The 27,905-nt window shown below is 41.1% G+C and overlaps 1 protein-coding gene across 1 annotated transcript in view; it reads right to left on the bottom strand.

The window, feature by feature from the left end:
- PARVA (parvin alpha) overlaps window positions 1-27,367 on the bottom strand; it is a 68,088-nt gene extending 40,721 nt beyond the window's left edge. Inside the window, exon 1 of the mRNA XM_074148763.1 lies at window positions 27,014-27,367. Within this exon, the coding sequence (XP_074004864.1) occupies window positions 27,014-27,149 (136 nt within the window). The 5' untranslated portion in view covers window positions 27,150-27,367. The remainder of the gene's footprint in view (window positions 1-27,013) is intronic.
- Between the last annotated feature and the right edge of the window lie 538 nt (window positions 27,368-27,905).

Raw genomic sequence — 27,905 nt, 5'->3', positions numbered from 1 at the left:
AACCTCCTGTGATTCCTGTAAAACACTTTTTCCTGACAATTTTTAAAGAAGTCTTTAAAAAATATCAGAAAGAGAATCCGATAGTCTATGCTTCTAGAAACCAATGCTATCAGAACTAAGTTTAAAAGCACTGCATGGGCAAAAGAAAATATTTCCTGGATAAATCAAGGCTTACTGTAATAAAGGGAAGATGCCACCTTTAATAGTCAAAGGAATCCAGCATCTTGTCAAAGAGTACCAGCCAGCTAACCCATGTTGATGAACAAACAGATTTTCAGCTTCTGGGCCCTCACGTGGTAAACCTGTTGGTTTATAATTACGTCTCTCTTTGCTCTGCTAGGGCAGGGGGAAAAGTGCAGGCGAGAGTCTGTGCTCCACCACAGTAGCACCTGCATGCAAATGCAGCGATATCAGCTTAGGGGCTCTGAAGCAAACCACTTGCCATAAGTAAATGCAGTTTGACAGCAGCTCCTAATAAGAGGAAGGAAATGAAGGAGCGAAAGAAAAGTGATAGGAGACAAAAGGACTTTATAAAACAGGGCTTTATTGCTTTCATTTGTAGCATTTTTTCTTTGTTCTATTTAAGCACTGAGCCTTCCAATTCCAGATAGTGCACAAAAGAGATACCTGTCTCAAAAAGTTTATTTCAAACTGGAACTGTCATGCAAGATGCTTCACGAACTCAGCAGTCCATTATTAGGAGTAACAATGAGCTACCTCTAATTAATTTGGCATAGCCTTTGCTTCTGATACCAATCAAATCAATATTAATGGGGCGTTTGTGCTCTCTCATTACAGCACAAAACAGGTACCAATCTTCTCATGAAGATTTTTGGACCATAAACTGTGTTTGAGGTCAGTGCAGTTGGCTTCTTCTCACCACCCTTTTTTCAACCAGGATGGAAAAAATATATAATGATGTGCTATTTAGTACCTGGATAAAAATCTACATTCAGGCTGCCTACACCGAGAGACTGAAACCAGTTCAATATGAAGAAATCTCAGTCTAAGAAAATAAAGATTTTAGTAGCTCACAGAGCTCAAATTATACACTTAAATAGGTAACACTAGATATTTCTCATGCTGCCTCACATTTCTCTATTTATTTTTATCTGCAGAATCAGGCGTGTTAGAGAGGGAGGCCTGGTAAGAATTGCCTCAGCCATCATTCTTGGTTACTTACATCTGTGGTCAATTTTCCACACTTTCTTCCATAAAAGGTAAACGAGGCACTGTACTTGCAACAGGATAATCTAAACAATATGAACAATGTTACTGTTAAAGACCATCTGGCTCATCAAGCACAGCTCCAGACTTTTAACTCCTTGAATAAAGTGTGGCACCCTGCAGTGAATTTTTTTTTAATCCCAAATTCATTTTTAAAACCGAAAACGTAGAGCTCCTGGAGATATGGGGATTCAGAGTGTGAAGAAATTAATTTTCTGTTTTTATCCCTCTTCTATTTTACAGATGCCGCAATCCAGGCTAGAGACAAACAATCAAATGTCACATTTTTCTACAAAAAAAAATCCTCTCAAATGTTCTGCAAGAAGCCGCTGCACGTAACTGGTATGTGCGCAGTTGGCATTTCAGAGGGGAGACAAGAGAGTTAAGTATTTCATAATTCACTTCAACTTAATGGCTTGATCCTGCCACTTCTTAAAAGGTAATAAAAGTCAAAGAAGGTTCACGAGGAATTAGAAGAAAAAAAGGGGGGGAGGGGGAAGGGTGAATGCAACCAAAGAGAGCTTTTGTTAATCATACGCACAATTTCTTATCTGTTCGATAAATTAACAAGCGGCTGGTTGGTGGGAGAAAAACATTAAAGCAATGTAGGAACAAAATAACCTGGAAGGCGGCAAGCTAGTAGGAAGAAAACAAAGTGATCCAGAAAGTCCAAAGAGCAGAGGAAGCATTGCAGCTGGCTGTACTCTATGCACCAGAAGTCAGATCACGGCTCTGTGCCTCAGTTTCCCCACTCATGTAATCGCAGCCCACGGAGGGCACTGCCAGGATTCAAGCACTTCAGTTCTGTGAAGTGCTCTGAAATACAAAGTGGCAGCATGCCCCATGCCTTGAAGCAAAACAGCCCAACAAACATGCATAAGTTAAATATTCTTCTACACTTAAAAGGCTATGGACTTGAAAACACACTTGTTTTTGAACTGAACAACAGATAGAATTAAATCTTGTCATCGGTCTTTGTTCATTTACATCTCAGCTCTAATTCTGTGATTACTGTGCCCGGAGTGGGTTAAACAGCTCTGCAGCCCTGTAAGTGCTGGGCTGTAACAGAGGGCAGGGTTTTGGTCCTCAAGAGGATTTTTTTTTTCTCCAAAGAAATTTTACTGGCATTATTAAAAAAACCAAAACACCCAAAACCAACAAAAACCCCCCAAAAACCCAAAAGAACCACCAACTGATTTGTTGAAATACTTTAATGCTTTTTATTTATTTTCTAAAAATATATTTGGAAGGTGAAGCGAAGACAATGAATTAGAGCATAGCTGGAGTTTTACTTTTTGGGTAAACACAAAAATTAATTTTCATATTCATTGGTTCCTTGGTTTAAATTCTGCATCTTGCTGTAACCAGAAACATCACCCTATCTGGTTTCTAGGTAAAGAGCACACATGACTGAACCTTCTCCTACAGTAAGTTCTTCCAGCCACTCCCAGAAACGTGTGTCCACAACCCTTTTTCAAAGTCTACTCTAATTTGGATTTAATTTTCATTGAAGCTATTATATCATAAGCCCACTACAATATGTACTGACATACATATGTTAAATTCTTAACTTACGAAATCTTTTTAGATGCAAGCAGGGTTTTTTTCATTTTTAAACAAATCGTATTTAATGTATGCTCATGACTCATCAATTAAAAAAAGCAGTGTTACAGTAAGCGAGATAGCTCAGGCAGTTTTATGATTAATGGGGTCAAAAAGTTAGAATGCGTACTAAAAACTTCAGTTGCTCACACTGAAATAATTAACCCTATCTACTAAGCAACAATATACACCAGCCAAAAAAAAAATCAATGTAGAATTTCAGAAAGAAGCAATATTATATCACAAAACACTTATTTTGGTGTGTGTTCCTCCTCTTCAAAAAAAAAGGCAAAAAATGTCTCCAACTTATCAGGAGATTTTCTGCATGTAACTTGCAAAACAAATCTAGCTTTTAAGTATGAGATGTTAGAGTACAATGTGTAAACTAAACATGTCCTAGTGGCTATTTTGCTGCAAAAAAGTCCCGTTTTCTGGCGTACCAATTTAAAGTCCTTTTCCTACTACTAAAGCTAATATTAGGATTTGGAAAAGGAAAACAAATTATTTGATCGACAAAGAGTCTCTTGTGGAAACCTCCTGTACGTTAATGATAACATTAGTTACAGAAGTGTCTGCCAATTACACTGTATCTCCAAGAAAAAACGTTCTTATTTAAAATTTATTTTTCTAACTTGACTGAGCACTCATGATCATAAGCATCAAATGCACTGCAAGCAACTACTGGATTTTAATTAAGAGCATTCCACAGGAATAATACTAACACGTGTTGAGTGATGTGTATATGCACTAACACTGTTCTGTAAAGCCTTAAATTACACACTTCAGTGCGTTAGACTTAAATCCTAGAAGATAGTGGCACCAATTGCTGGGATTACAAGTTTCAATTAAACCTAGAACTAAATTACTGGACTTCAAACCATTTCTTTGAGCTACACCTGTATGCTAAGCCTTTCACCACATTCACACTTAATAACCCTTAACATTTTTCATCTAGAAAGCTCAAATGTTCTTTCACATTGAATCCTCGTCACTGCTCCATTTCACATATGTGGAAACCGAGGCACACAATAATGAAATACCCAAATCTAACACAGGAACCTGTGCCACAGCCACTGATTTTTGAAAGGGGTCATTCCACCTTGTTCCCAGACTTGTCTCTCACTCTAACTTTCACATGACCATAATCTCTTACCCAAGCATTCACATGGTCTTATAAATTACACCAGGAAGGAGCTCCAGATTAAAACTAACCAACTAGTCAACAATAAAAGTTTAGTTTTAATGTCAGTTCCTGATCCTATTCATTCCACAGCCACACAAACACTTGAATTAGCTCAAAGGAGGTGACGCCCCAGGGGTTATGATCAGAGTGAGACTCCATCTTGCAGTCAGCTTGTAAGTCTAATGAAACTACAGCATTAACACTGGAACTTTCTAATATCCTGCTGTGCACATGAAATTGTGCACACTCAGGACCACGTGATCACTCAGCAGAGAAGGTGAAGAGGGAATGCACACTCAAAAAGCAGTATTTCAGAAAATACAACCAACATTAAGGGATGGATACTTGGAAAGCCCACAGTAAAACTAGGAAACTCCTCATATAGCACACTGAAGGTACCAAAAACTCCACATGGACAGAGGCCAAATGGGAAAATTCACCCAAGAAAATATCTGGAGAGAGGTTTAGTAAATGTACATAAAAAGAGTTGCCAATGTCAAACTGTTGGAGGCTGGCAGAGCATTCTGAAAAGCAATCATATGCCTCTCATACTCGTCTACAGCAGTACATTGCTGGCCAGTAAGTGCTGAGCTGGTTAGGCCTGTGCTTGCCTGTTTTTATATTAACTGGCAGATATGAGAGAGATAGTTGCTATTTATAAAAAAGCATATTAAGTGAAATATTACATTTAAAAAAAATAAAATCTAACATTCTTATTTAGATTATAAACTTTAGAAAAGTGCTAGATAATTATAACCACTGGTATAATTCAGATTTTCTTTCAAGACCTGAAATGGTAATATTTTCTTTCAAGACCTGAAATGGAGCCTTTAGACGGTCTTCTCCAATGAAACACCCTGAATACTTACCTTCTGGGGGCAAAGGGAATAGAAGCTGCACACTGGTCCGTGCATGTAAATTAATACCGCTGAGTGTGTAGCCACTATTTAGGAAGCGAGCTCTAGATGGGCACATCTCAGGTTTGGATTTTCAGAGCCAAATAGTAGACCTGGCAACAGAATGTTATATTGAGTCAGCACGGCAAAATTCTCTAGTTGGCTTTGAAAACCTCAGTCATGTTTCCATCTAACTGAAGAAAAAAGAAAGAAGAAGGGAAAAAAACACCAAAAAATAGAAATTCTTTCCTCCCGGTCCAGGACTATTCTCTATTTGAAAAAGTGGTTAACTGCTCTTCTAAATAATGTAAAGCTTACTCAGACTAAATCTTACCAAGAAACATTTGACACAAATTCATATGAATTTCATACGGCAGCATACTTAAATTTTCTTAGAGCCTCATGCCCATACTCTTGGCCAAGCCACAGTTAAAGAGCTGCATGAATGCTGTGCACGGTGGAAAAGCAGCAGAGACACAGGGGAGAGCTTTGCACATGCACTTTCACATCTGGAATACCATGCCCACTTCTGGGCTCTCCTGTGCAAGAGACATATGAAGCTAGTGGAGAGAGTCCAGTGAAGGGCCACAAAGACGGCCAATTGTCTGGAGTATCTGTCATGAGGAGAGGCTGAAAGAGCTGGGACTGTTTAGCCTAGAGAAGGCTCAGGAGAATCTCATCAATGTGCACAAATATCTGAACATAGGCTGAAAAAGGCAGAGCTAGACTCTTTTCAGTGGTGTCCAACAAAAGGACCAGAGGTAACGGGCACAAACCAACACACAGGAGGTTCCTTCTGAACATTAGGAAAAACATTTTTACTGTGCGGGTGACCAAGCACTGGCATAGGTTGCCCACAGAGGTTTCAGAGTCTCCATCCTTGGAGATATTCAAAAGCCACCTGGACATGCTGGCTCTAGGTGGCCCTACTTGGGCAGGGGGCTTGGACAAGATGTCCTCCAGAGGTGCCTTCTAACCTCAGCCATTCTGTAATGCTGTGACTCCAAGCATATAGTAATCATTGTAGCTCAGCAATGACACTGTCATGAGCAATTGTGAACACAGAGACACGTGATGTACCTCCCATCATACTGCCTGTAAGAACGCCAAAGTCCCAAGGCTCTGGAACACACAGTGATTCTTCAACTCAGAAACACTCAGAAGGTTAAACTATTGATACAAATTGGAGAACAAGACTCCCAGTGCAAGAGCAAAGAATCAAGCAAAGAATCCACCAGGCCATGAAGGCCCTCAACCACTCTTTCCACGCACAGACAACAAAGCTGTCTAAGGATATCTAAGCCATGTGCATACACTGGAACACCTCATTCTTTTCTTGAATTCCTACAAAGAGAAATTCGTTTAGTACCCTGGTAAAAACCAGCATTGCATAAATATACTCTGGGCATAGGATCCGTTACAAATCAAAAACTATTAAGAATTATTTCGTCTTTTCTCTTACCTGATGGTTGATATATTTCAGGAAGTATTGTACACACCAGGAAGTAAACGACCTGTGTCCTTTGAGAAGAAAGTGTGAGGCTAACACGTATCACTTCTGAATAAAGACATGATCCTATCCTTTTCCAGACATGACAAAAGTGAGTGGTTGTTTTCTGCAGAAGAAATCCCTGAAACCGTACATTATAGCCCATACTCTGTAGTAACCGTTCTGAAGCAAAAATAAAAATGCTTGGGTTGCTGCTGCTTCTGCAAAGGTTTCAATGACATAAACAATAATGTATGCTAACACTTTTAAAGCCCGGGGAACTAAATGATAAGGAAGACTCCACTAAACGTAGAATTCTCTACGGTGCCTGGATGAAACAACTGAAGAAAACTGCTGCAGCTGATTGTACTATCTCTAGGTCTTGGCATTCATTATTTAAGTTCAGTGGAAACTGTTCAGCCTTGAAGCAGACTGACTCATGCACTTTAACTTCCAATTTCCTGCAAATGATCCATTAGTTTTTGGCAAGTTTTATACTGCACAGTACTTCCATGAAAAGGGCAGTTCCCAAACTCTACCGATTTCAACAGTATCTTTTGTAACAGAGTTCTAATGAAGACAGAATTTGTAGATACTCATGCCCTGACAAAACTGAATGTGATCCCACCTGAAGACACCCAACATACTTATCAAAGGTAAAAAAATGACTAAATTATTTGTTCTTAAGTGTTCTCTTCAAATGTACTTATTAGGACAAATCCTACTAGCCTATACTATACACTCCATATGAGGCAGTGGGCATTTATCAGAGAACAAAAGCTGTGTTTAGATGCACTGTGTTAAGTTTTATCTGACAAGGAAAGTAAAAAAATATCTGCATACTACCTACAATTCCCGAAAAAGTGCACTACCTACTCCTATACTTCTCTGGGTTTACAATAACTGAAGTGAGCCACTTGATAAGTCCTAATTCCATCATTTGCAACTACAATTGCTTTTAAATTTACCATCCCCTTCAAATATTTTGTCACCAAGTGGTATTTGAAATATGTCAGTAACTCAAAATGGAAAATAACTGTGGTATCCCCAATGCCACCATTTGGTAACTGTAGATAAATGTGGTCCAGTAAATGATCCCTAGTAAAATTTGTGTTCTTCCAGACCCAGGATATAATTATTTAAAAATGAGAAGAGATGAAAGCTCAACATACGTACATGTGAATACAGCTTTCAAAGTACTTGGTAGGATTCCAAATCCATATATGCTCCAGTTCAGCTGATACAGTAGAAAAGCTTTCCCCCCTAAAATTATTTTTTCCCCATTTGTGCACCTCGCAGAGTGTGGAGCTGGAGTCTTGTGTTTATCCATGCTCTAAGAATACTACAGTAAACAGATTCCTGACCTCGGCATATCAAATCTTGATCTACACAAAGCAATCATAAACAGGTTAAAGACTTTTCATGTTAATACAGTTCCCTAGCCCTCTCCCCTGGGACTGTCAGCAAACACAGGTTATTAAATGAGATTTGCAAGACACTCCACCCTTTGTAAGGATTGACCCAATCTCATCCAAATAATTTTAACCAAGTGATTCAACCGCCAAATGGTAGTGGATTTTTGGCCACTATGGGAAAGTTTAGATGCAATAAACTAGGCAGGATGGACTAGTAGCAAAAAAGTTTTACAAAATAGAAGCAAGTTCCAGAATGTTTTGAAGGGCTTGCTTTTAAGCATTTAAAAATACATTGTGTTAGACTAACAGGGGATTAAGACATTGTTGGAACTTAAGTAGCTATTTAGGCACCTAGATCCAGTATGTATTTGGGTGTCTAAATGACACCCACCAGCTCTACAGGTGCCTCTATCTCAGCTGGTCCAGATATCTATTCAGATATCCAAGTCCACCAGATGTCTATTCCTTAGTGCTTGACATGAACACAGACATAAACCTGATTCAAAAAAACAGGTGCTTATTTCCCAGCCTCCTTTCCCAAGCCAGACTTTGCACACGTATTTCCACTGTAAATAAGATATGCAAAGATGGCAAACCAAAGTTTTAATAATTATTACCTACTGCAGAGGGTTACCTTACTTTCTGCATAAGCAATGTGGCATTCAATGTTTCATGGCAAAGCTAAATTTTCCTTCTTTTCTTGGTATGTAGGTTACTATTCTCCACTTCAGAAAGAACTCTCTCCTGTCTTGATGAAACCACTAGGAAGTATCCCCAAAGACTGCTTAAATGCTCAAACAATAAGCATAAACCTAACCCCCTTCTTTCTTCCTTCTTTTTTTTAATGGACTCTAATTTCCTCATTTTTAAAATGTGTAATTTCTTGCAGCTATGCAAAGTTCAGCCTTACAGATCCGCTTCACTGTTTCAACTACATTTTCAAGCCTTAACATAGTATGTGCCTGATTTAGCCCTTAAGCTCCTTGCACTCTGACTTGATCCATGTACACACCTCTTTGAGCACATGAATGGTTTCTTGACTTGTCTACTTGACTTGTCTACTTGCATGCTTATTGTTATGTAAGGAATTAAGTGGTTTGTCAGACTGATCCCAAGTACTTAGCATCTGAACAGCATGAATTTTTACTCGATGGAGTAAGAAAACCTTTCCGAGAATTTCTTCTCTCTATCCATGCTAACTGCCTACATCCGTCACTTCTTTCCTGACAAAAGAATAAAAATTACTGAAACTGGAGACCAATGGTTTGAACTGGGTAATCAAATGAAGCAGAGCTAGTGTACTAGTCATCTAGGGGTTAAGCTAATTTGTTAGTGCCCTTGCTGTTTCTTGCCATCAGCCACTATGCACCCACTCTTTAAATTCTGAAAAGAACACCGACCTTTAATCTGTGGTATTAGTTCCTTTGACAAAATGGAAGATTATGTCTTTTTCCCACAAGCCTTCATGCAAAGCTTAGCCAGCTTCCATCTGGTCTGGCTAATTAAATGCAAGTTAACATTAAGTTAAGAGCCAGCTCCAGCCCACAGACCTTCTATTCTGCAACTGCAAATTTATTAATTGGCCAAACTATTTGAGTATTTAATTCCAATTTTTGATTACTTCTATTTTCTTCACTCTCTCATGAAAACAGGGAAATGTTTTTGAAGACATATTTGCATAATTTCAGCTCAGAAACACAAAACATTAAGACAGGCTAACAAGATTCTGAGCAGCCATAAAATTGTCAGGTTTTTTTCTACTGTATTTGACATGTTAATAAAGTACCATCATAACAGTGAGAAGGATCTGCCTATTATGCACAAGATCTGGAATCACTGGAGCTGTACACTTTTAAGCTGGCTGTGACCCACAATCTGGCCCTATATGTACTAAAACTAGAGCCAGTTGTTGTATTCCTTATTCAGTCAAAACTTTCTTTGACCTTAACGGGCATTGTATCTGAATGAAGAACAAAGAAATCAGATCTAATATGGGGAGTAACTAATTGTAATCATACCCACAGTTAACTTTTGATAAAATTCGTTTGGAAAACTGAAAATTACAGAGAATCTACTAAGTCAAAATGGTGCCTTGCACCATTTTACTTTTAATATTAACTCTATGTAGGTCTTGTGCCTAATCCGTTTTGCTGTATTTAACATTATATGTTGAGAGGAAAACGATAAGCTTTAAGACTTCTAAAACAAACAATGCGGCAAAGTTAGATTTATGAATTTGTTTAACACCTGATACTACTTTGAGAAATACTAAGTAAAACAGCTTAAACCTCTTAACCAAATCCTCCTTTGGGATAGAGGCAAAGATCACATTAAGAAATTCTATTTCTTCATATATTTTTCTAATATAATGCCTGCTGCAACAGTATGTAAAGCAAATCAAAAAATGCAAAACCCAAGAAATTGTTCACACAAACCAAAAACTAAACACCAAATGAACTCTTGATAAAAAAAACAAAAACACACTACCAAAAAACCCAGTTAAAAGTTCACAGAATCACCTAAACTGTATCAAGACATGCAACAGACAGTTAAAAAAACAAAAACTCTGAATTGCACAAAGCACTATATGATAGAGCAAGACTAAACACTGAAATGAGGAGACCACTGCTTGATTCCACGTCTTACCCTGCAAAAGATGATGTGAGTAAATGATCTCAACACACCTTTTTCTGCCTCAGTTGCCCCAAGCAGCTGGTATGGACAAAACAACATTTCTCCCTTTCTGTTCGCACTCAGCGTTTCTCAGGTGTTTAGAAATGCTCTGTGTTAGGGCAGACTAGTAGCAGCTATTATTATGTTGGAAATAGAAATGGACAAGTAATTCACTTGTAAGAATCTCTGAAAACAAAAACTCTGTTGTTAAAGAGTGCAAGACCAACAACAGACACAAAGCATTTTTTATTAAGTTTGGTTATGAGATTTTCTTATCAACTTATTCTGTTCTCTTCCCTACCCATTAAATTTTAATTACCTGCTTCATGAAAACCTTTCTCATGAACCTCTGAATCTCTGTTTTATCTTCTGCCTAGCTTACTTTATATTTCTGCTCTTACTGTACACACCAGCTCTGTTTTCTCTGTAGCTTACCCTGGGAATACTGTACTGCACATAGAGTTGTTACCTTTTACTCAGACAAAAGCAACTTAGCTCAGAACATCTGATAAAATCCACTGGGCTAACTCCTTCAAAAATGAAAATACGAGAAGGAAAATGCAATCTAACTTTACTAGACCTACTCTTAAGACTAGAAAAAGTCTTCCAAATACCCATTAAGATTCAGTTCATACTCAAAATACCAGAACCACAGTACAGCGAAATGCTGAGGTCCATTCTGACACACTTCTAGCTGATTCCTGTGAACTAATTCCTGGCACTTACTCCGCTCACGCCAGCTTTCCTCGTGAACTGGAGCCACCTTGTGCCCTACACAGCACCTGCACCCTCCTGTCCGCTAAGGAAAACTTTTACAACTACTGGCATTCTGGGCATGAGACAACAACTCCTAAAAAATATTTATTCGGATTCTATATCAATTATTTGTAACTGTTTCAAGTCAGTTAAACATGAATAAAATAATAAAGATGCAAATCAACTGGATGCTGATTATTTTTTTGCAATCCAACCCACCACTGCAATGACTTTTTAGGAAGTACACGAAACAGTAAATCACTTTGAACACTCGTGGTATAATGAGGAACACCACCACTATTTTCCAGTTTATTATCTGTTCTTACCTATAATTGAGAATTATAACAAAGCAGTGACAAGAATCCAAGGCCATGAGCTACTTTGCTGCATGTTTTATTCTGCAGTAAAACAGTAGTCTCTTCCTCTACAGTAGTGAATTAAGAGTGCACAGCATACAGCCTTAAAATATTTACAAGTGCTACAGTTCAGATTTGGCCTCTAGCCATAAAATTCAAATCCAGCTTTGAAACATCCCCAAAACTCAGAGTTGAATATTTTTCATCTTGTTATAAAATAGGGATCACGTGCATCAAATAGATCTGTAGATATTTCAAGAGGCTACTGAGGCAAATTTTGATTCAGGGCCAAATCTATCATATTCTAACAGGATCAATATCAAATGTGTTGAGGGTATGAGAGTACTGAGCCAATACGTATTTCCTTTCCTTCTCAAAGCAATGGTGATTTTCTTTACTCCAAGGGAGGAGGACAGATGTGATCACACCTTCTACTAAAATTAATACACATCATTTACACACAAGACATTTCTTCTTAAGCCTAGAAGCATAGGCCACCAAAAGAAAAAAAAAAACCACCACCAAAAAACCCAACCAAAACCCCTGAACTACATAGTTACAACACTACTATTCTGGCCTTTTACCATTCTTCTTCTTCATGCACTCTGACGACAAGTTAGACGTATCATCTTTTGAATCCAGTACTGCAATACATTATACTGCATTTACTCTGAGCACTCTGACATTATCATTATCTTCTTTTGTGCCCGACAGCAACTGCAGCTCCTATAATGCCATTATTGTAATTAAGAACAATCTGAACCATTGACAGCATTGCCTCGTTTGCTCTAGAATCCCCTGTGCATTAGTGTTCTTCTAAACTAATATTTCACTATTAATAGTTTGCTGCTTTAGAACCGCCTACGGTTAAAAGAAAAGAAATTATTAGGCCGCAGCCTAACTCGATGGTTGAAGAAGAAACTTGTTAAGAAAAAATAAATGAAAGGCTGTACACTGGCAAACTGTTACGCTTTTCTTTACACACATTGAAAAGGGATTCACACCCTGCCAACCTATTCAGACCGTTACCCAGGTGAGGAAGCTTATTTTGGCCTGCTTCAAAAGGACCACCTGTACAGATACAAAAGAAAACATCTCTCTCTTCTCCCACTAAATGTACTCAAAGTACTTCTCTGTCTAAACTCTCCCTTTCATTAATCCAGCTCACAGTTGGATAAGTAGGGCACAGCAATTTAGACATTCTTGTCTGGGAAATTCTGACCTTAACACCCACCCTTGCTGCACACGTGTTCTCTAGGCTGCCTGTACCCCTGTCTATCTGTTTGCAAAGTATGACTCCAGCTTGTTTGCTGAGCCAGGAAGGCGGTCCACTATAACCCTATGATTGCTTAACACCCAAGTCTTTGTGTAATTCCAGGGAAACAATCAGTCGTGAGCTAAAGAAGTGCAGACACCACTGGCTGGACAGCACTGACACAATAACATGCAGCTCTTCGAAGCCAGGGCCAGAAAACCCATCGCCAGGCAATGAGAAGCAATTTTTTCTCTGAGGTAAATGAGAAGCTGCACTATTAAGTCCTAACATAAAAGAAATCTGCAGTCTTTACATGTACACTATCTGAAAAGGGCTATGTAGAAGTCTACCTATTGAACATCACAGGTAACATGGAGCTTTATCTATTTTTAGTAGACATGAATACAGGAAAGCACTATATGAAAATCACCAAAGAAACATGGCTAGTGGAAAAAGCTGGTATCTCCAAAGAGTAAGACAGAAAAACACATATGAAAAAAATTATTTCATTACTCCCTTTCTCCACCCTGTTTCTAGCATAATTCACTTCACCTGAATTGTTTTTGCTTGTGCACTGCTGCAGCTACCAAAGCCAAGAGGCCAGCTCTAATTAGAGCCCTTGAAAGTTGTCTTACTGCCTGCAAAGGCAGGCAAAAGAGATTCAAGCAGTACATGAGACCAGTACAAATACTAAAGATGTGGTTATGGTGTTTTTTTCTCGTGAACACACATTCAATTAAAAAAATGATGAACCCTATACTCAAGTAACATTCAGGAAATTACAATGTTTAGACTACATTTAGGATTTTTGATGTTTTTGCAGTATGAGATCGTATTTTCATGTCTGGGGCATCTCTACTATTCTGGAGAACAGCTGCTCCTCACTCTACCACACCCTTCAGTCTCTGCTCAGAGCTTTTGAAGAGGGCAGTGGTCACTGACAATTCTTGCACCCCCTTTCCTACCACCCTGACTAAAGTCCCTTTTTCCAAGTGGAATTTCATAGGTTTCACTATGAATAAAGTTTAATCTCACCCACCACTGGGTCAGTGCCATAGACTGCTCGATCACTCCACAGCGAGGAAAAAGAACAGAATCAGCCCTATGCTAAGCAGAAATCAGAGAAGCCAAAAGGACTTAATCACGACTACAGCTACCAAGAATGACTCACAGAAATATATATTCCAGGTGTTTTCTTTTGCAAAAGTAATTATCTAAGAAAAACAAGATGACTAAGATATTGTCAACCATGTGTCAACCATGTCAACTATGTGATGCTTAACACAAACATCAATAAGAAGTCATGAAGAGAAATGAAAAGACTAAAAGAAAAGTAGTTCATGACAAAATGCGCCCTCTTTAATTTTGTATTAAATCCATATATATGATAAGAACCTTTTACACAATTATTTCACAGAGACTACTAGAAAACTAAAAGGAAAGCAGAACATTTGGGAGACCGCAGAGCCTTGTTACTTAACCCTGCAATTCTTTAATATTTTGAGTAAGATCATCACTTGGTTGAACAGTGGCACAGTCTAGAGCCAGGTGCAGGATTAGGGTGAACAGATGGCGACTAATCTTCCTAATACAGCTCTGCCAATACAACTCACTCTTGACCAGCCACATCCCCGTTTCTCTTTTTTTTCTGGCCCTTGGTTTTCTCTGGCCTGAGCACAGGTTGTCAAAGGGGTAGCTGCATGGTAGGCTATTCACATAAGGCTGCTGATCTAATTTTGTTTTTGGTCCAAGACATCTTTTGTTTGTACTTCAGTCTGGCAACCAAAGTGAATTAACTCACTGGCACACTCAATCACAAGAGGGACAAGGGTATTAAAACCAAGTTACATTATCTATTAATAAGTATTAGCACACCAGACAGAAAATGTATGACGGTATGTACAAAAAGCAAGGTGCTCTGAGTACAGCTACATGCGCAAAGAAGCACAGGAACTACTACAGGCTGGAGAAGGCACAAGGAATGTGTGAGCAGGCACTAGGCAACCCCCCATGGCAGGGGGGTTGGAACTCGATGATCTTTAAGGTCCCTTCCAACTCCAACCATTCTATGATTCTATGAATACACAGAGAGCAAGCTAAGCCTTCAGCCCCACCCCAACCCTGCATTTGGAAGAGCTGCAATAGAAAATGTGAAGCACTGCAAAATATCCTGCCTTCCAGCTCATTGTCTCTCATGTGAAGTGGCATCAAACCGCTCCCAGCACAGCAGTGACTGCACCTAGTGCAGTGTTAACTGCACTTTCAAGGGTCATCTCTTTTCGGTTTTGGCTGTAGTTTAGCTAAGAAAATAACCCATCATTAGGGATACGGGTCAAGAGCACCATATATTTTAATAGGAACTGGTATGGGGAGGAAAAGGAAGAGGACCAAAGCAGCAGACGGGAAAGCAAAAATATTTTAGGTACACCTCAACCACTGCTTTTCTAAAGTTTCACTTGGCAAGAACTGTGCCCCTACAACTGATTTCACCTTCAACGACAACAGCATTTTGCTGAAAAAGACTGCAGAATTCTGTGGATTAAGTTAATAGGAAGCACTTGATCTCATATACAGTGAAGTAACAAAAGAACTGCACTGTCCTTATCTTAATCCCAGCGAGAAAGGCATACAGCCCAGAATTAAACTACTTGGTCTACAGCGAGGGAATGGTCTACTGGTTGTGGAAGGCATTAAAGAGAGGGAGAAAAAAGGATATATCCCAGAGATTCTGTCCAATGGAGATTCACAGAAGCACAGACCTGCACTTACAGGAAGCTGCCTTTAAGCTGAGGGCTTTCAGAAGATGTAGAACCACACAAGCAGTAATCAAACTCAGCAAGAACTTTTCTCTTTGTCAGTCCTGGTCTCTTGGTCTTCTCTTCCCTTCAGGGCAGATTCCTTAAATGCTAAGAGAAATGTTGAAGTTCTAAAATTACAGATTCTCTTGACAGAATGCTAACTTTACCGAGGATGAAAATGAGACCTTCACATTTACTCTCTTCTACAGCTTTACTTGCTTATATGCACCTTCATGTTGAAGACTGGGTGTGTGTTTTTATGAGTCTGATATCAAGGATAGCGTATTTTAAATCTGTAGATGTAAATTAAAAATTAACATTGAAATAAAGGTACACCAGTCTGAGCTGGTCTCTAGCTGCTTTTTTTCTTCTTTCCATGGCTCTGTCCTGTAATTTAGAAGCACTGGAGGCTCTTCAACCACTTGTTTAATACTGATTTTACTTCACTGCTTTAATCTTTTTTACCTTTCATCTAGATAATTGCTATGCTTCTAGCCAACCACAGCAGATACTGAAAAGAAGTGACAGAGTATGCTGTCACCATGCCTTCATCACAACTGGCCAGTCAGAGGTACGAGTTTGGTGGACCAGATCAGTCCACCCTTCCCTCATTTGAAATACTGAACCATCAGACACCTGAATCTTTAGATGATCTCCACAGGTCCCTTCCAATCGTAACTACTCAAGAATTGTGCAACCCAAGCTTGTCAGTCTCTGTGACAGCACAGTCCAGCTGGCAGCTTGTGACCACCACCCCTTCCCCACAGATGAGGAACAGCTGCCAAGGCAACAAGTACTGCCAAACCACCAAGCACCCTCATCTATGTCTGCTCACAGCACCCTGAAGAGCTCAGGAGCGACCACTTCAACACAGACAGCACAAGAAGAGGAGGGAGCAGCCACTGCTGAAGAGAGAAGAGAGGAAGAGACAGACACAGCCTTACAGAAGACATCCTCCCTCCCCCTGCCCTCCAGCCCTGTCCTTCCTGCCAGCCCAGCAGCACCTCAGAGAGCAGCTGCTTTCTTCAGCCAGACCCCTTGCTCTGCTCCTCTTCACCATCCTCCCTCCTTTAACCAATTCCATGCCTGTTTAGTTTTATCCTGTCTGAGCTTATAGGTTTCATACAATGAAGAAACCGCTCAAGTGGGAAAAACACAGGAAATAAAAGGCATATTTCTGTAGCAGCTGACTTGCCCACATAACCTAAGGCTGCTTTCAGAAGTCAAATGCAAAGACAAAGTTCAGTGGCTCTATGCCCACATGCAGGTACCACAGAATTAATGACCATATTGGCTCAGAACAGCAGATCAAAGTCCATGGTCCTGGCTTCTGGCAGAAATGCATTCTTAACAATACAAACAGGGAAAGGCAAACTAACAGAATTTTTTCCCTTGGTATAAGCTTTCTAATAGCCATGGATTTCATAATTTCTGAAGCTGAAATGTCTATGATGGCCTACATGATTGACATGTGGGCTGCTGTAGACATATTTTATTTTCATCTAGAATCCACCCAGACCCATTTTTAGCCCCCTCTCCCTTTTATCCAGTAAGTTTCAGAACTTAATCATGCATACAGTAAAAAAAAAATTTAAAATATTGTGTCACTTCAGTTAGTTCAAAAGCAACTGGATGCACTCAACCATTGCGGGTACTCTTCTGGGAACAGGCAGGAGAGCCCAGCCCTGTGTCCGCTTCATAGACATCCCCTACTGCACGCATGGGTCCTCCTGCCTCCAGTGAGTCACCACCACAGGTTCCTTTGCCTCCTCTTTGGCAGAGAAGAGGCTGGCAGTGCTGTGTTTTGTGCTCTCAACCCTGTCAGCACATTTTACATATCTTATGTTTTACAATTCTATATGTTATAACACCTTCACAGATGTTTACATACGCTAGGAGACATTCACATAAAGGAGGCACTGATCAGCTCTGTGATACTAGGTTACCTCTGGATATATAAACTCAATAACCGCAGGCCTTTGGGACTCACATTCCTACACATTTGATTGCTGTAGATGAAACGCATGGACCAAGCGTAATTGAACTGGGTCCTACATGAGTATTTGGTTAAAACAATGACTTTTTTAGAGTAAATTTGGGATTATCTGTTACTTCTGAGATTCAGAACTGCATTCACGTGTAATATTTTCATATCTTTTTCTGAACAAACCAGAGCCAAAGCCTCCTAAAAACAACAGAAAAAAGAAAAAAAAAGAAAAAAAAGGAAAAAAAAAGTGTCTTGAAACCAAAACCAATAGATTAAATTCCCAATAAGATCACAAGTCCTAGAAAAAAATGAAACGCCAGCAATAATGTTAAAATGCATTTTACAGGAGGAAAAAAGCTGGAAAAATATGCAAGATACCCAAAGAGCTCTAGGTTGCAAACTATTGCATGAAGGGACTCTTCACACTGTTTGTGAAAGTATAGCGCCTAACATAATAGGATCTGGTCCTCCATTTCACCACATATAAACAATAATAGATGCTCAACAGTGTCTTACAGATAACAGCTATCAGTGCTGATTAGTTTCTGTTTATTGCAGAGAGCAGCACTTGTGGAAAGAGAAGACAGAGGCGGGAAGGCAAGAGAGAGAAAGACCCAAAAGCTATCAAAGGCTATAGCAGTTACTCTTCCATCTGCACAAATCCAGTGCAGCACAGCTGGACAAACAGCTTCAAGCATGCCAGAGCTGTCATTTACATATATGCCAGAGAGTTGCATCTGGACGGTTACTGCCACCACAGCATAAGCAACAGTTGGGCGTTCCGTCTACACTGACAGAAACATTTCAGAAGCAATTATCTTTCTTTCTATTGAGCAATCCCTTCAATGGTCAGAGCAGCGAGGCCTCCCCAGATATCCCCTGACAATTTGGATTCAAAGGATGGAAACAAAACCCCAATACTCTCCTCTTGAGTAGTTTCTCTTCCTTTCATACACTGTACACGTGCTCAGAAGGCTTGTAGCAATGAAACGACAAAGTGAGCAGGTGAATCTTCCCTCTATTTTTCTTTTCACCTTCCATGTTACTTCCACTTAACAGAAGTATTTTATCTACTTAACAGAACTTGCTCCAAGGCAATAATTGTTTCAATGGTGGTACTATAGGTTTTGTCCAGCATCAGCTACACAGCTGTCTATAATGCACCTGTGTCAGAAGACCAGGGACACCGGAATATGTAACACAGTATATAAGGGAAAGATTATAAACACATTTCAGTCGCTACGTGCTAAGGTTGAAGGTAAAGCGCATTGTGTCAGATATCAAAAACAGCTGTTCAGCTACTCTGACGGCACAGAAGGCCTAGGGTTGATGTACTGATATGCTGTAGTAAAAGACAGAAATTCAAAAGTACTGATATTAGATTGATGATAAAGCCTTTGCCATTTCCTTTTCATAGAAAACACTATATGATGTCTTCAGAGCACCGGTACAAAACTGGCATTCAGTGGCCCATTTTTACTGTTTGCACTATGTATTAGCAAATACAATGGCAGTACATATATCAGTTCTTCTTTCAGCTCTGTCTGCATTTTAAATACAGCATCAAGTGAGAGCAGTAGAAAAAAAAAAGACTGCAAATCATTTAAGCTAGTCTAGAATCTCTCGCACAAGAAAGAGATGAACAAGTCTACTGATAGGAAAAACAGTCCTTTGCACCAGTAGTGTATTACTCTACTCAAAAAAGAAGTTGCAGAAACAGGTCCAAAGAAAATAATTCAAATATGCCAATTAAAATTCAGCAGAACACTTTTTGTATACTAAGAAATACATTTATTTCATAGGAAAATGCCCATAGCCAGACCAAAGCATGATCTCTCACACAACAAGGCATTTTAGTCATGGATTCCAGAAAGACAAAAATTTTACTTAAAACACCTGAAAAGCTCTCGTCACCCTGCACTTACTCTTAATCTGTATTTTTAATTTGTTCTAAATTCATATTATTCTGTGAAATGCATGATGGCAACAAAGCAAAGATTAAGAAATTTAAGGTCATGATCAAGAAACAGCAGAATCCACTTTTTTTTTCTTACACTGTTACCATACTCTTCCCCTAGGAATACAGAGAATACAACCTACTGTGACCTCACATACCAAAATGAAATAAATAAATAAATAAAAACCCCAACAAAACACAAAACCCATAGAAAAGAATAAGAAGAAATATCGTAAGTGGAAGCTAGAAGAAGATTCATTCCTTCTCCGGCCCACCAACGGCAAATAAACTAGGCAGAAGAGCAGTCAAATTACTGAAATTGATGTCATATCAATTGGAAAACCAACTGAGCCCATACAATGAGCAGTAATTGCTTTCTACCAAATTCATGGGTCCAAGCTGCCTGTTTCCCATCTGCTCCTATGCAATTTAAGTAATTCTGAACTTTCCTCTCCATTCCCAAATGTGCCACAAATTTATTAGCATGTCAGGGGCCAATTCTTAAGATTCTCCACTAAGGTAAGCTACTAGGAGGAATGAAATTTCTGTGTCTATAATTGCCAGGCCAGGAAAATTCAAGGAAGACAATCACATGACCTTACTGAATCCACCATGAAAAATTCATACGGTAGCACAACACACAACCCTACATCTAAAAAAAAGAGGTTGTTCTGTTCTTTCCTTGCACTTAGTTTAGTACACATTGCAGACTACTGTAAGGAGCTTACAATAAATTTTAATTTGTGGGTGGTTTTTGCTAAGACAATGAGCTCCACCATGCATCTTAACTCCTGCTAGATAAGGGCTAGAATCCACCAGTAGCATGTATAGGAAGGCTCAGTCTTTGAATGCCTGTCAGGAATGAAAAGGACAGAATCTTACTATAAACTACAAATAATTTTGGTATATGATAGTTCAGTTGTAAACAGGTCATCAAATATTCTAGTATTCTCTCACAATTTTCTCATTACATAAAAAGTTTATTATAATTAATTCCAAACATATTTAATCATTTGCAATTTTTATTACCTTAACAGAATGTATACACTATTTAAAGATGCAGCTGCTCACGCTTTCACAGGAAAGACTAAGTACAATGTTCTCATCCTCAAATTACACCAATGGCAATGAGATACTGTAAAGAAAAACCAGGATAAGACCCTACAAGACAGATGCTGACATAAGAAAATTTGAGTTCCAAATTTCAGATTTTATGAAATATTCTCTAATATTTAATGACAATATATTTTCCAGATTAATATGTCTTAAGGTATGACAAATCCCTGCTTACATCATGTGGGATATCTCAAGTAACAATATCTCAGGTTACTCTCTCTGTTTTGGTCAACAACTTGTAGTGTGATATTAGAGAATTCATTTCACTTGTCTAGAACATTCACATCTCTGACATGGGTGGAATATTTATCATTGCCAAGAACTTTGAAGTTCTTAAGGAAATGCTTGCCATATATTTTTATAAATATTTATACATATAAATTAATGTTACTATAGAAAGTCAATTTTATATTGTATTATAATCTACCTTTTTTACATCTAAAACTAGATAGACTTTACTCTCTTTATAAATAATCTACATTACTCTTCACCATAATGTCACTTCAGATCCTAATGGATTTTCACTAGGTGGAGCATTTTGACACTGGCTCTATTGTTGCAATTGATCAATTTGACAAAATGATCAAAATGCCTGTTGATGGCAAAATGTACATGTATACATTTTGTACCATGTATATGGTACAAAAAACATATACATATAGCCATGTATCATCTACAACAGTTAACTACATATATAATACAGATGGTACTAAAATGTAATTAGCATACACCCTACAATAGATAAAACACTTATGCATTATTTAAAAACACCAATTCTTAGCCCTTGTGGTAAAGTAACAAAGTAAATCAGTAAGTTTGTCCTCTATGTAATAGCAGAATTTATACCAACTGACAGACAGGGAAATTTTCAGTTGCCCCTTATTTATTTTAAGTGCACCATAAGACCCAGGTATGCTCCGGAGTGTTTGATTCCAGGTGTGTGCCCTGAGCACGGTCTGGCTTAACAGAGAGGGGTGTGCAGCAAAGGAACAAAACAGGCGTGTGTGGGCAGCAGCCCGTTGGTAGCCCCTGAGGGTGCACAAGTCGTGAGAAAAGCCATAATAGCTATAGCCAGGTCTATAACCCAGTTGATCAGGAGACTGGCATCTTCTGTAGAGTCTACGTTCAACTAAAAGAAAAATACTTGTTCTACTGCCCATACATTAAATACAACAATAAATTGGAATAACCAGAATTGTTGCCTCATGAAGAAATACTGATATAGGTGAAACCCAGAATAAGGATTTATTCTACTGGAGTATTAAAATCACAAAGCACAAGACTAAGTAGGTAAATGGGGAAATGAATACCCCACACAGAAAAAAACACAGCATTATTTCTAAAGAGTTACTAACAGTTCATTGTATTTACAGACCCTACGTGATTACAGATCAACATTCACAACAAAATGGGGTAGATATCTATATCAGACTAACAATCTGGATTAGAGACTAGATCCTGCTGTTCTACAAAAAAAAAATAGGAAGAGTAAAGGTGCCAACCAAGAGCACTTCATTCTAGTTTACAAAAGTTGAAGATCTGAACATGGCCAGTAGAAGAAACATTTTTTTTTCAAATGCCTATGACTTATACTTGAACATTTTCTAATACATTATGTATGTTAACCATGTGCACTCCTACGACCAAGACCTGTCTTTATAGGAAACCTGTCACTAGATAGGTCGATTAAAGTAGGAAAAAAAAATAATCAAAGAACAGAGCCTAGATGAACAAGCAATCTGATTTCCTATATGAAGTTCCTAGCTAGACTTCAAACACACCCAGAGCCCTACAAACTGTGGCGGCACAACTTAAGATGGAACCCATGTGTATCACAGCCTGCAATAAACAAGGTGACTCATTAAGAGTTTGCAAATCATTAATATTTCTAGTGGAGGAAAGACTAGGAAAAGTAGCATGGCAAGCTGTAGGCAATCCAGGAGACTCCGGGAGTGCACGGAGGATAACTTCTTAAGCCCTCCCCTAATAAACAGCCCTACCAGAGGGGATGTGATAATGGACCTAATAGATGGTCACCAACACAAATGAGCTAATCGGTGACCTCAAGACTGGAAGCAGCCTGGGCTTCAGTGATCATGCACTGGTGGAGATTGCAGTCCTGAGGGATACGGGTCAGGCAAAGAGTCAAGTAAGGACCCTGAATTTTAGGAAAGCAAACTTCCAACTCTTCAAGGTGTTAATTAATAGGACCCTCCTGGGAAACCGCACTCAGGGACAAGGGAGCAGAACAGAGCTGGAAGATCTTTAAGGATGCTTTCCATAGAGCACAAGAGCTCTTGGCCCCCAGTGTCCCGGTTTGAAGTAAAACCGAACCAATTTTCTGTTCTGTAATTTTACATCTTAGCTAGGCCTCTTCTAACTGTCTGAAATTAACGGCATATTGTGGAGAAAACTGCTCGTTCTCAGAATGATAAGCCCAATGTTTGTGCCCCATGCCAAGGAATGGTATGCAAGGAGGCCCTTGCTTATACTTATTGCCATAACAACCAAAGTCAGCCCATTTTGTTATTTGCCCCCTTAGAGGGTCGGAAACGGAAAAAACGTAGAGGGGTCACATCAATGGGGAGGAGTGGACAGGACAGGTGACCCAAACCTGACCAACTGGGGTATTCCATCCCATCTGCCCTACGCTCAGTATAAAAGCTGAGGGATCAAAGGGTCAGCTCCCTTCCTGCGATGGCCGACGTCCAGGGAGGACTCTGTCTGTTCATCTGCCTTTGATCCCGATCCGTGTGTTCCTGACTCCAGAGCTGGAATCCAGTTCCCATTCATCGCTGAGTCCAGTCTGGGACTTCCCCAGTGCCTGCCGGTGATGTGACTGTCATCCTGGGAGCTTGATACAGTTTTGTATATATTGTATCTATTTCATTATTTTCTTCTTTATTTTTATTTTAATATTAATTCTTCATTAAAGTAGTTTAGCTCATTCTAAACTTCCGAATCTCCTTATCTCTTTCTCTCCTCTCTCTCTCTTTTGGCGGGGGCGGGGGGGGAGAAGGGCCATCTGTCGGTCTGGTTTTGGTAAATTCGGCCGAAACCACGACACCCAGGTGTTAAGAAATCAGGAAAGGAAGGCAAGAGATCAGCACGGCTAAGTCAAGACCTGCTGGTCAAACTAAAAAGCAAGAAAGAGATACACAGGCAGTGGAAGCAGGGATAGGCATCCTGGGAAGAGTATTGGGATACTGCCCGGTTGTGTAGGGATGGGGTTAGGAAGGCCAAGGTGCATCTGGAGCTGAACTTCGCAGGAGATGCAAAGTAACAATAAGAAGGGCTTCTACAGCTATGTCAGCCAGGAAAGCAGTGTCCCTCAGGGGCCCGTACTGGGACCAGTACTGTTCAATATCTTAATCAATGGCATAGTGGGATTGAGTGGACGACACCAAGCTGAGTGGTGCAGCTGACATGCCTTAGGGATGGGATGCCATCCAGAGAGACCTGGAGAAGCTCAAGAAGTGGATGCATGTGAATTTAATAAGGTTCAACAAGACCAAGAGCAAGGTCCTCCACCTGGTTTGGGGCACCCCCTGGTATCAATATAGGCTGGGGGATGAAGGGATTGAGAGCAGTCCTGCCAAGAAGGATTTGGGGATACTGGTCAATGAAAAGTTAGATGTGAGCCAGCAACGTGCACTTGCAGCCCAGAAAGCCAACCATATCCTGGGCTACATCAAAAGAAGCATGGCCAGCAGGTCGAGGAAGATGATTCTGCCTCTCTGCTCCACTCTCATGAGACCCCACCTGGAGCACTGCATCCAGCTCTGGAGTCCTCAGCAGAGGAAAAACAGAGTCCTGTTGGAGGGGGTCCAGAGGAGGCCACAAAAATGATCGGAGGGCTGGAACACCTCTCCTATGAGGACAGGCTGAAAGAGTTGGGGTTGTTCAGCCTTACTCCAGCCTTTCAGTACTTAGAGCGTGCCTACAGAAAAGACGGGGACAGAATTTTTAGCAGGACCTGTTGCAATAGGATGCGGGGTAATAGTTTTAAACTGAAAGGGCATAGATTTAGACTAGATATAAGGAAGAAATTTTTTACAATGAGGGTGGTGAAACACTGGAACAAGTTTCCAGAGAGGTGGTAGATGCCCCATCCCTGGAAATATTCAAGGTCAGCTTGGACTAGGTTCTGAGCAGTCTAGTCTAGTTGAAGATGTTCCTGCTCACTACAAGAGGGGGTTGGGATAAAAGACCTTTAAATATCCCTTCCAACTCAAACCACTCTACGATTCTATGAAGAGGACAGGCTTCAAAGTAAGGATTTACCAGCTTTGAAGCCATCTCAATAAACAAACAAACAAAAAAAGGAAGCTAGTATAGTATCAATCTCAGCACTATATGTTCTTTCACTACAGAAATGTGACAAATACACGAAGTAAAAAGAATGTTACGGTGAATTTAATAAAATACTTTTTCTTCCATCAGCAAATAATGCTCCTCACAAAGTGAAAAAAAAATTCCCCAAACCAACACAAATGTTATTCCAAAATTTCAAAAGGGTAAGTATCAACATGATGAGGTAACGAAATGGCAGGTGCAGGTTTTAGTCAATAAATTTAATACAGACATACAAGTAATGAGAAGAAATATGATTTCACAGAGTATAACTTTTTGTAAGACTATAAGATTTGTGGATCAAAGTAACCGATGCCTCTAACAGTTTATTAGAGATTTCTGACTTAACATCTGTCACCGAGGAAAATAGTTTGTCACCGAGGAAAATTGTTTAATAATAATACCAGACATACTAAATCTACTACAAATAGGCTAAATTAAAGACCTTTAAACATACCTACAATACCAACTCATCATAGAAAACTGTTGCTAGTTCAATGCTGCTAATATTCATCAATACCCTAACAGAAGTAACTTAAAAAGTTTGCCATTATTTATTATTTCATCAACTTATGGGCCACCTGCAATGACCAGAAAAAGCCAAATAATGTTAGCACAATTGTGCAAAAAGCATTCTAATTGAAAAGCAAGACTGCATCTCAGAAAGATGACGTGATAGTTACAGAATGAGGGGCTATGCCCACCAAAGCTACATCATCCTTGTCTGCTGCGCTGGTGCTACTCTGAAATACTGTGCCTGGTTTCATTACCCATGCATACCTCAGAAGGAAGGGTCTGCTGAGCACAATACCCTTCTTCACACTTGCAAGCAATGAACATTGCTTGAAAAACTGTTTTAAAGTGACTGTTACTTTGGCTCTATTTGCATCGTATTTAAATTAACATCAGATGTGAAACTGATGGGTGAGTGGGTTAAATTCCAATTCTCTGTCTCATGGGATTTTAAACATGCCTATTCAGTAGGGAGTAGATACTTATTCACATGTATGCACAAAACCCAGACTGTTACATGCTCAGTGTTCTTCCAAGCTCCACTGTCATGAGGCAAAGGTTTTTTTGCTTAGTACAGGAATAATCAGTTTAAGACCTTGAAAAATGATTACTACACTGTATCAGTTGTGTGCATTACACTGGTTTCTCAGAGCAATGTGTATCAACCATACTGTACACCAATACAAAGCAACACGTTATGAGTCAAAGGATTTGATCATCAAGGTTTTGGGTTTTTGCATTACGGCTTTAAAAGACAAGTACTCCTGACGGCCTGCGGGGCGCGGCCGAGGTGTGCAGCGCCCACAACACGGACAAGCCCCAGGCCCTCCCCAGCTGCGCGGAGCTGCTAGGCGCTCGGGCCCGCAGGCCGCAGGCCGCCGCCGCCCTCCTCCGCCGGAGTGCTTCACCTACCGAGGGGAAATGCTCCCCTTACCCAGCCCAGGCACCCCTGTCCGTCCTGCCCTGTCCCTTTCTGACCCCGTCCCGCGGTACGAGCTCAGCATTGCTCCCCGCCCACACGTGGGGAGCACTTCTCACCCGGCCCGAGCTCCGCTGCCCTCCCCCCCACCCGCCGCCCGGCCGGCGGTGCGGCGGGCCCGCCTCGGCCGCAGCGCACAGCCCCCCGCGGCACCGGCGGTGCGTGGGGTGTCTCCCGGCCGGCGCTCGCCCGCGCTCCCGCGTTTCCCCGCCGTGACCGGGGAGCGGCACCGCGGGGAGAGGCGCCGCAGCCCCCGCGCGGTCCCGCCGAAGCCGCGGGGATGAGGCGGCGCGCTCCTCCCTCGCCGCTCGCCTGCCCACCCCACCCCGCACGTCCTTCCCCAGTCAGCCCCTTCCTCCCGCTCCCCAGAGCCTTTTCCTCTCCCCCTGTCTCCTCCTCCTCCCCCCCCCCCCATTTTAAGGTAACTCCCAGGAAACGTGCAAACCTGTAATTTTTACCTTCTTTGGCTTTTTTCCTCCTCGCCAGCGTGCCGCCGAGCTTGCCCAGGAAGGAGTCATCTTTCTTTCTGGATGGGGGGGATTTAGGGGTGGGGGACTTGGGGGAAGAAGGGGACTTCTGGGGGGAGGTTGCCATGATGGCCCAGCTGCCGCTCGGGGATGGAGGAGACGGGTCCGAGGCCCCGATGCCGTGGGAGGCTGCTCCCGGCTCTGAACGGAAGCGGAATTATTTCAAGCATTTGAGGCAGCTCCTGCTCCGCTCTCCCGGCTCTCCCGCTCCTTCCCTCCCTCCCGCCCGCCCAGCACCCGCCGGGGAGGGCCCGCTCCCCTCGCACGGCTCCCGCCGCCGGCCTCTTCGTCAGCCCAACTACCCCCGCCCTCCTCAGCCCAACGGCCCCCTCCTCAGCACAACGGTCGCCCAGCGGCCCCCCTCTCAGCCCAACGGCCTACTGCCAGCTCAACGGCCCCCTCCTCAGCCAAACAGCTGCCCAGCACCCACCCCCACTGCTGCCCAACGGCCCCTTCCTTGGGCCAGCAGTTGCCCAACGGCCACCCTCTTAGCCCAACGGCAGCCTAACGCCCACCCCCAGCCCAGTGGCCCCCTCAGCCAAATGGTAGCCCAAAGGCCACCACTTCTCATCCCAACAGCCTCTTCCTCAGCCACCCAAAGGCCCCCTCCTCAGCCCAACAGCCACCCAGAGGCCTCCCTCCTCAGCCCAATGACCATCTACTGCCCATTCACCCCACTAGACGGCCACCTCTTCCGCCCAACATTCCCCCTCCTCAGCCCAACAGCCGCCCTTACCTGCTCCTCTCAGGGGGTTCAGCCATGGGCCAAGGGTCCTCGCTTCACCTGCCCACAGGGTCTGGTCCCTCAGGATGAGGAAAAGGG

Source organism: Numenius arquata, chromosome 6 (genome assembly GCF_964106895.1).
Source record: "Numenius arquata chromosome 6, bNumArq3.hap1.1, whole genome shotgun sequence".
Taxonomy (NCBI): Eukaryota; Metazoa; Chordata; class Aves; order Charadriiformes; family Scolopacidae; genus Numenius; species Numenius arquata.
This window is presented reverse-complemented; position numbering and strand designations above follow the sequence as displayed.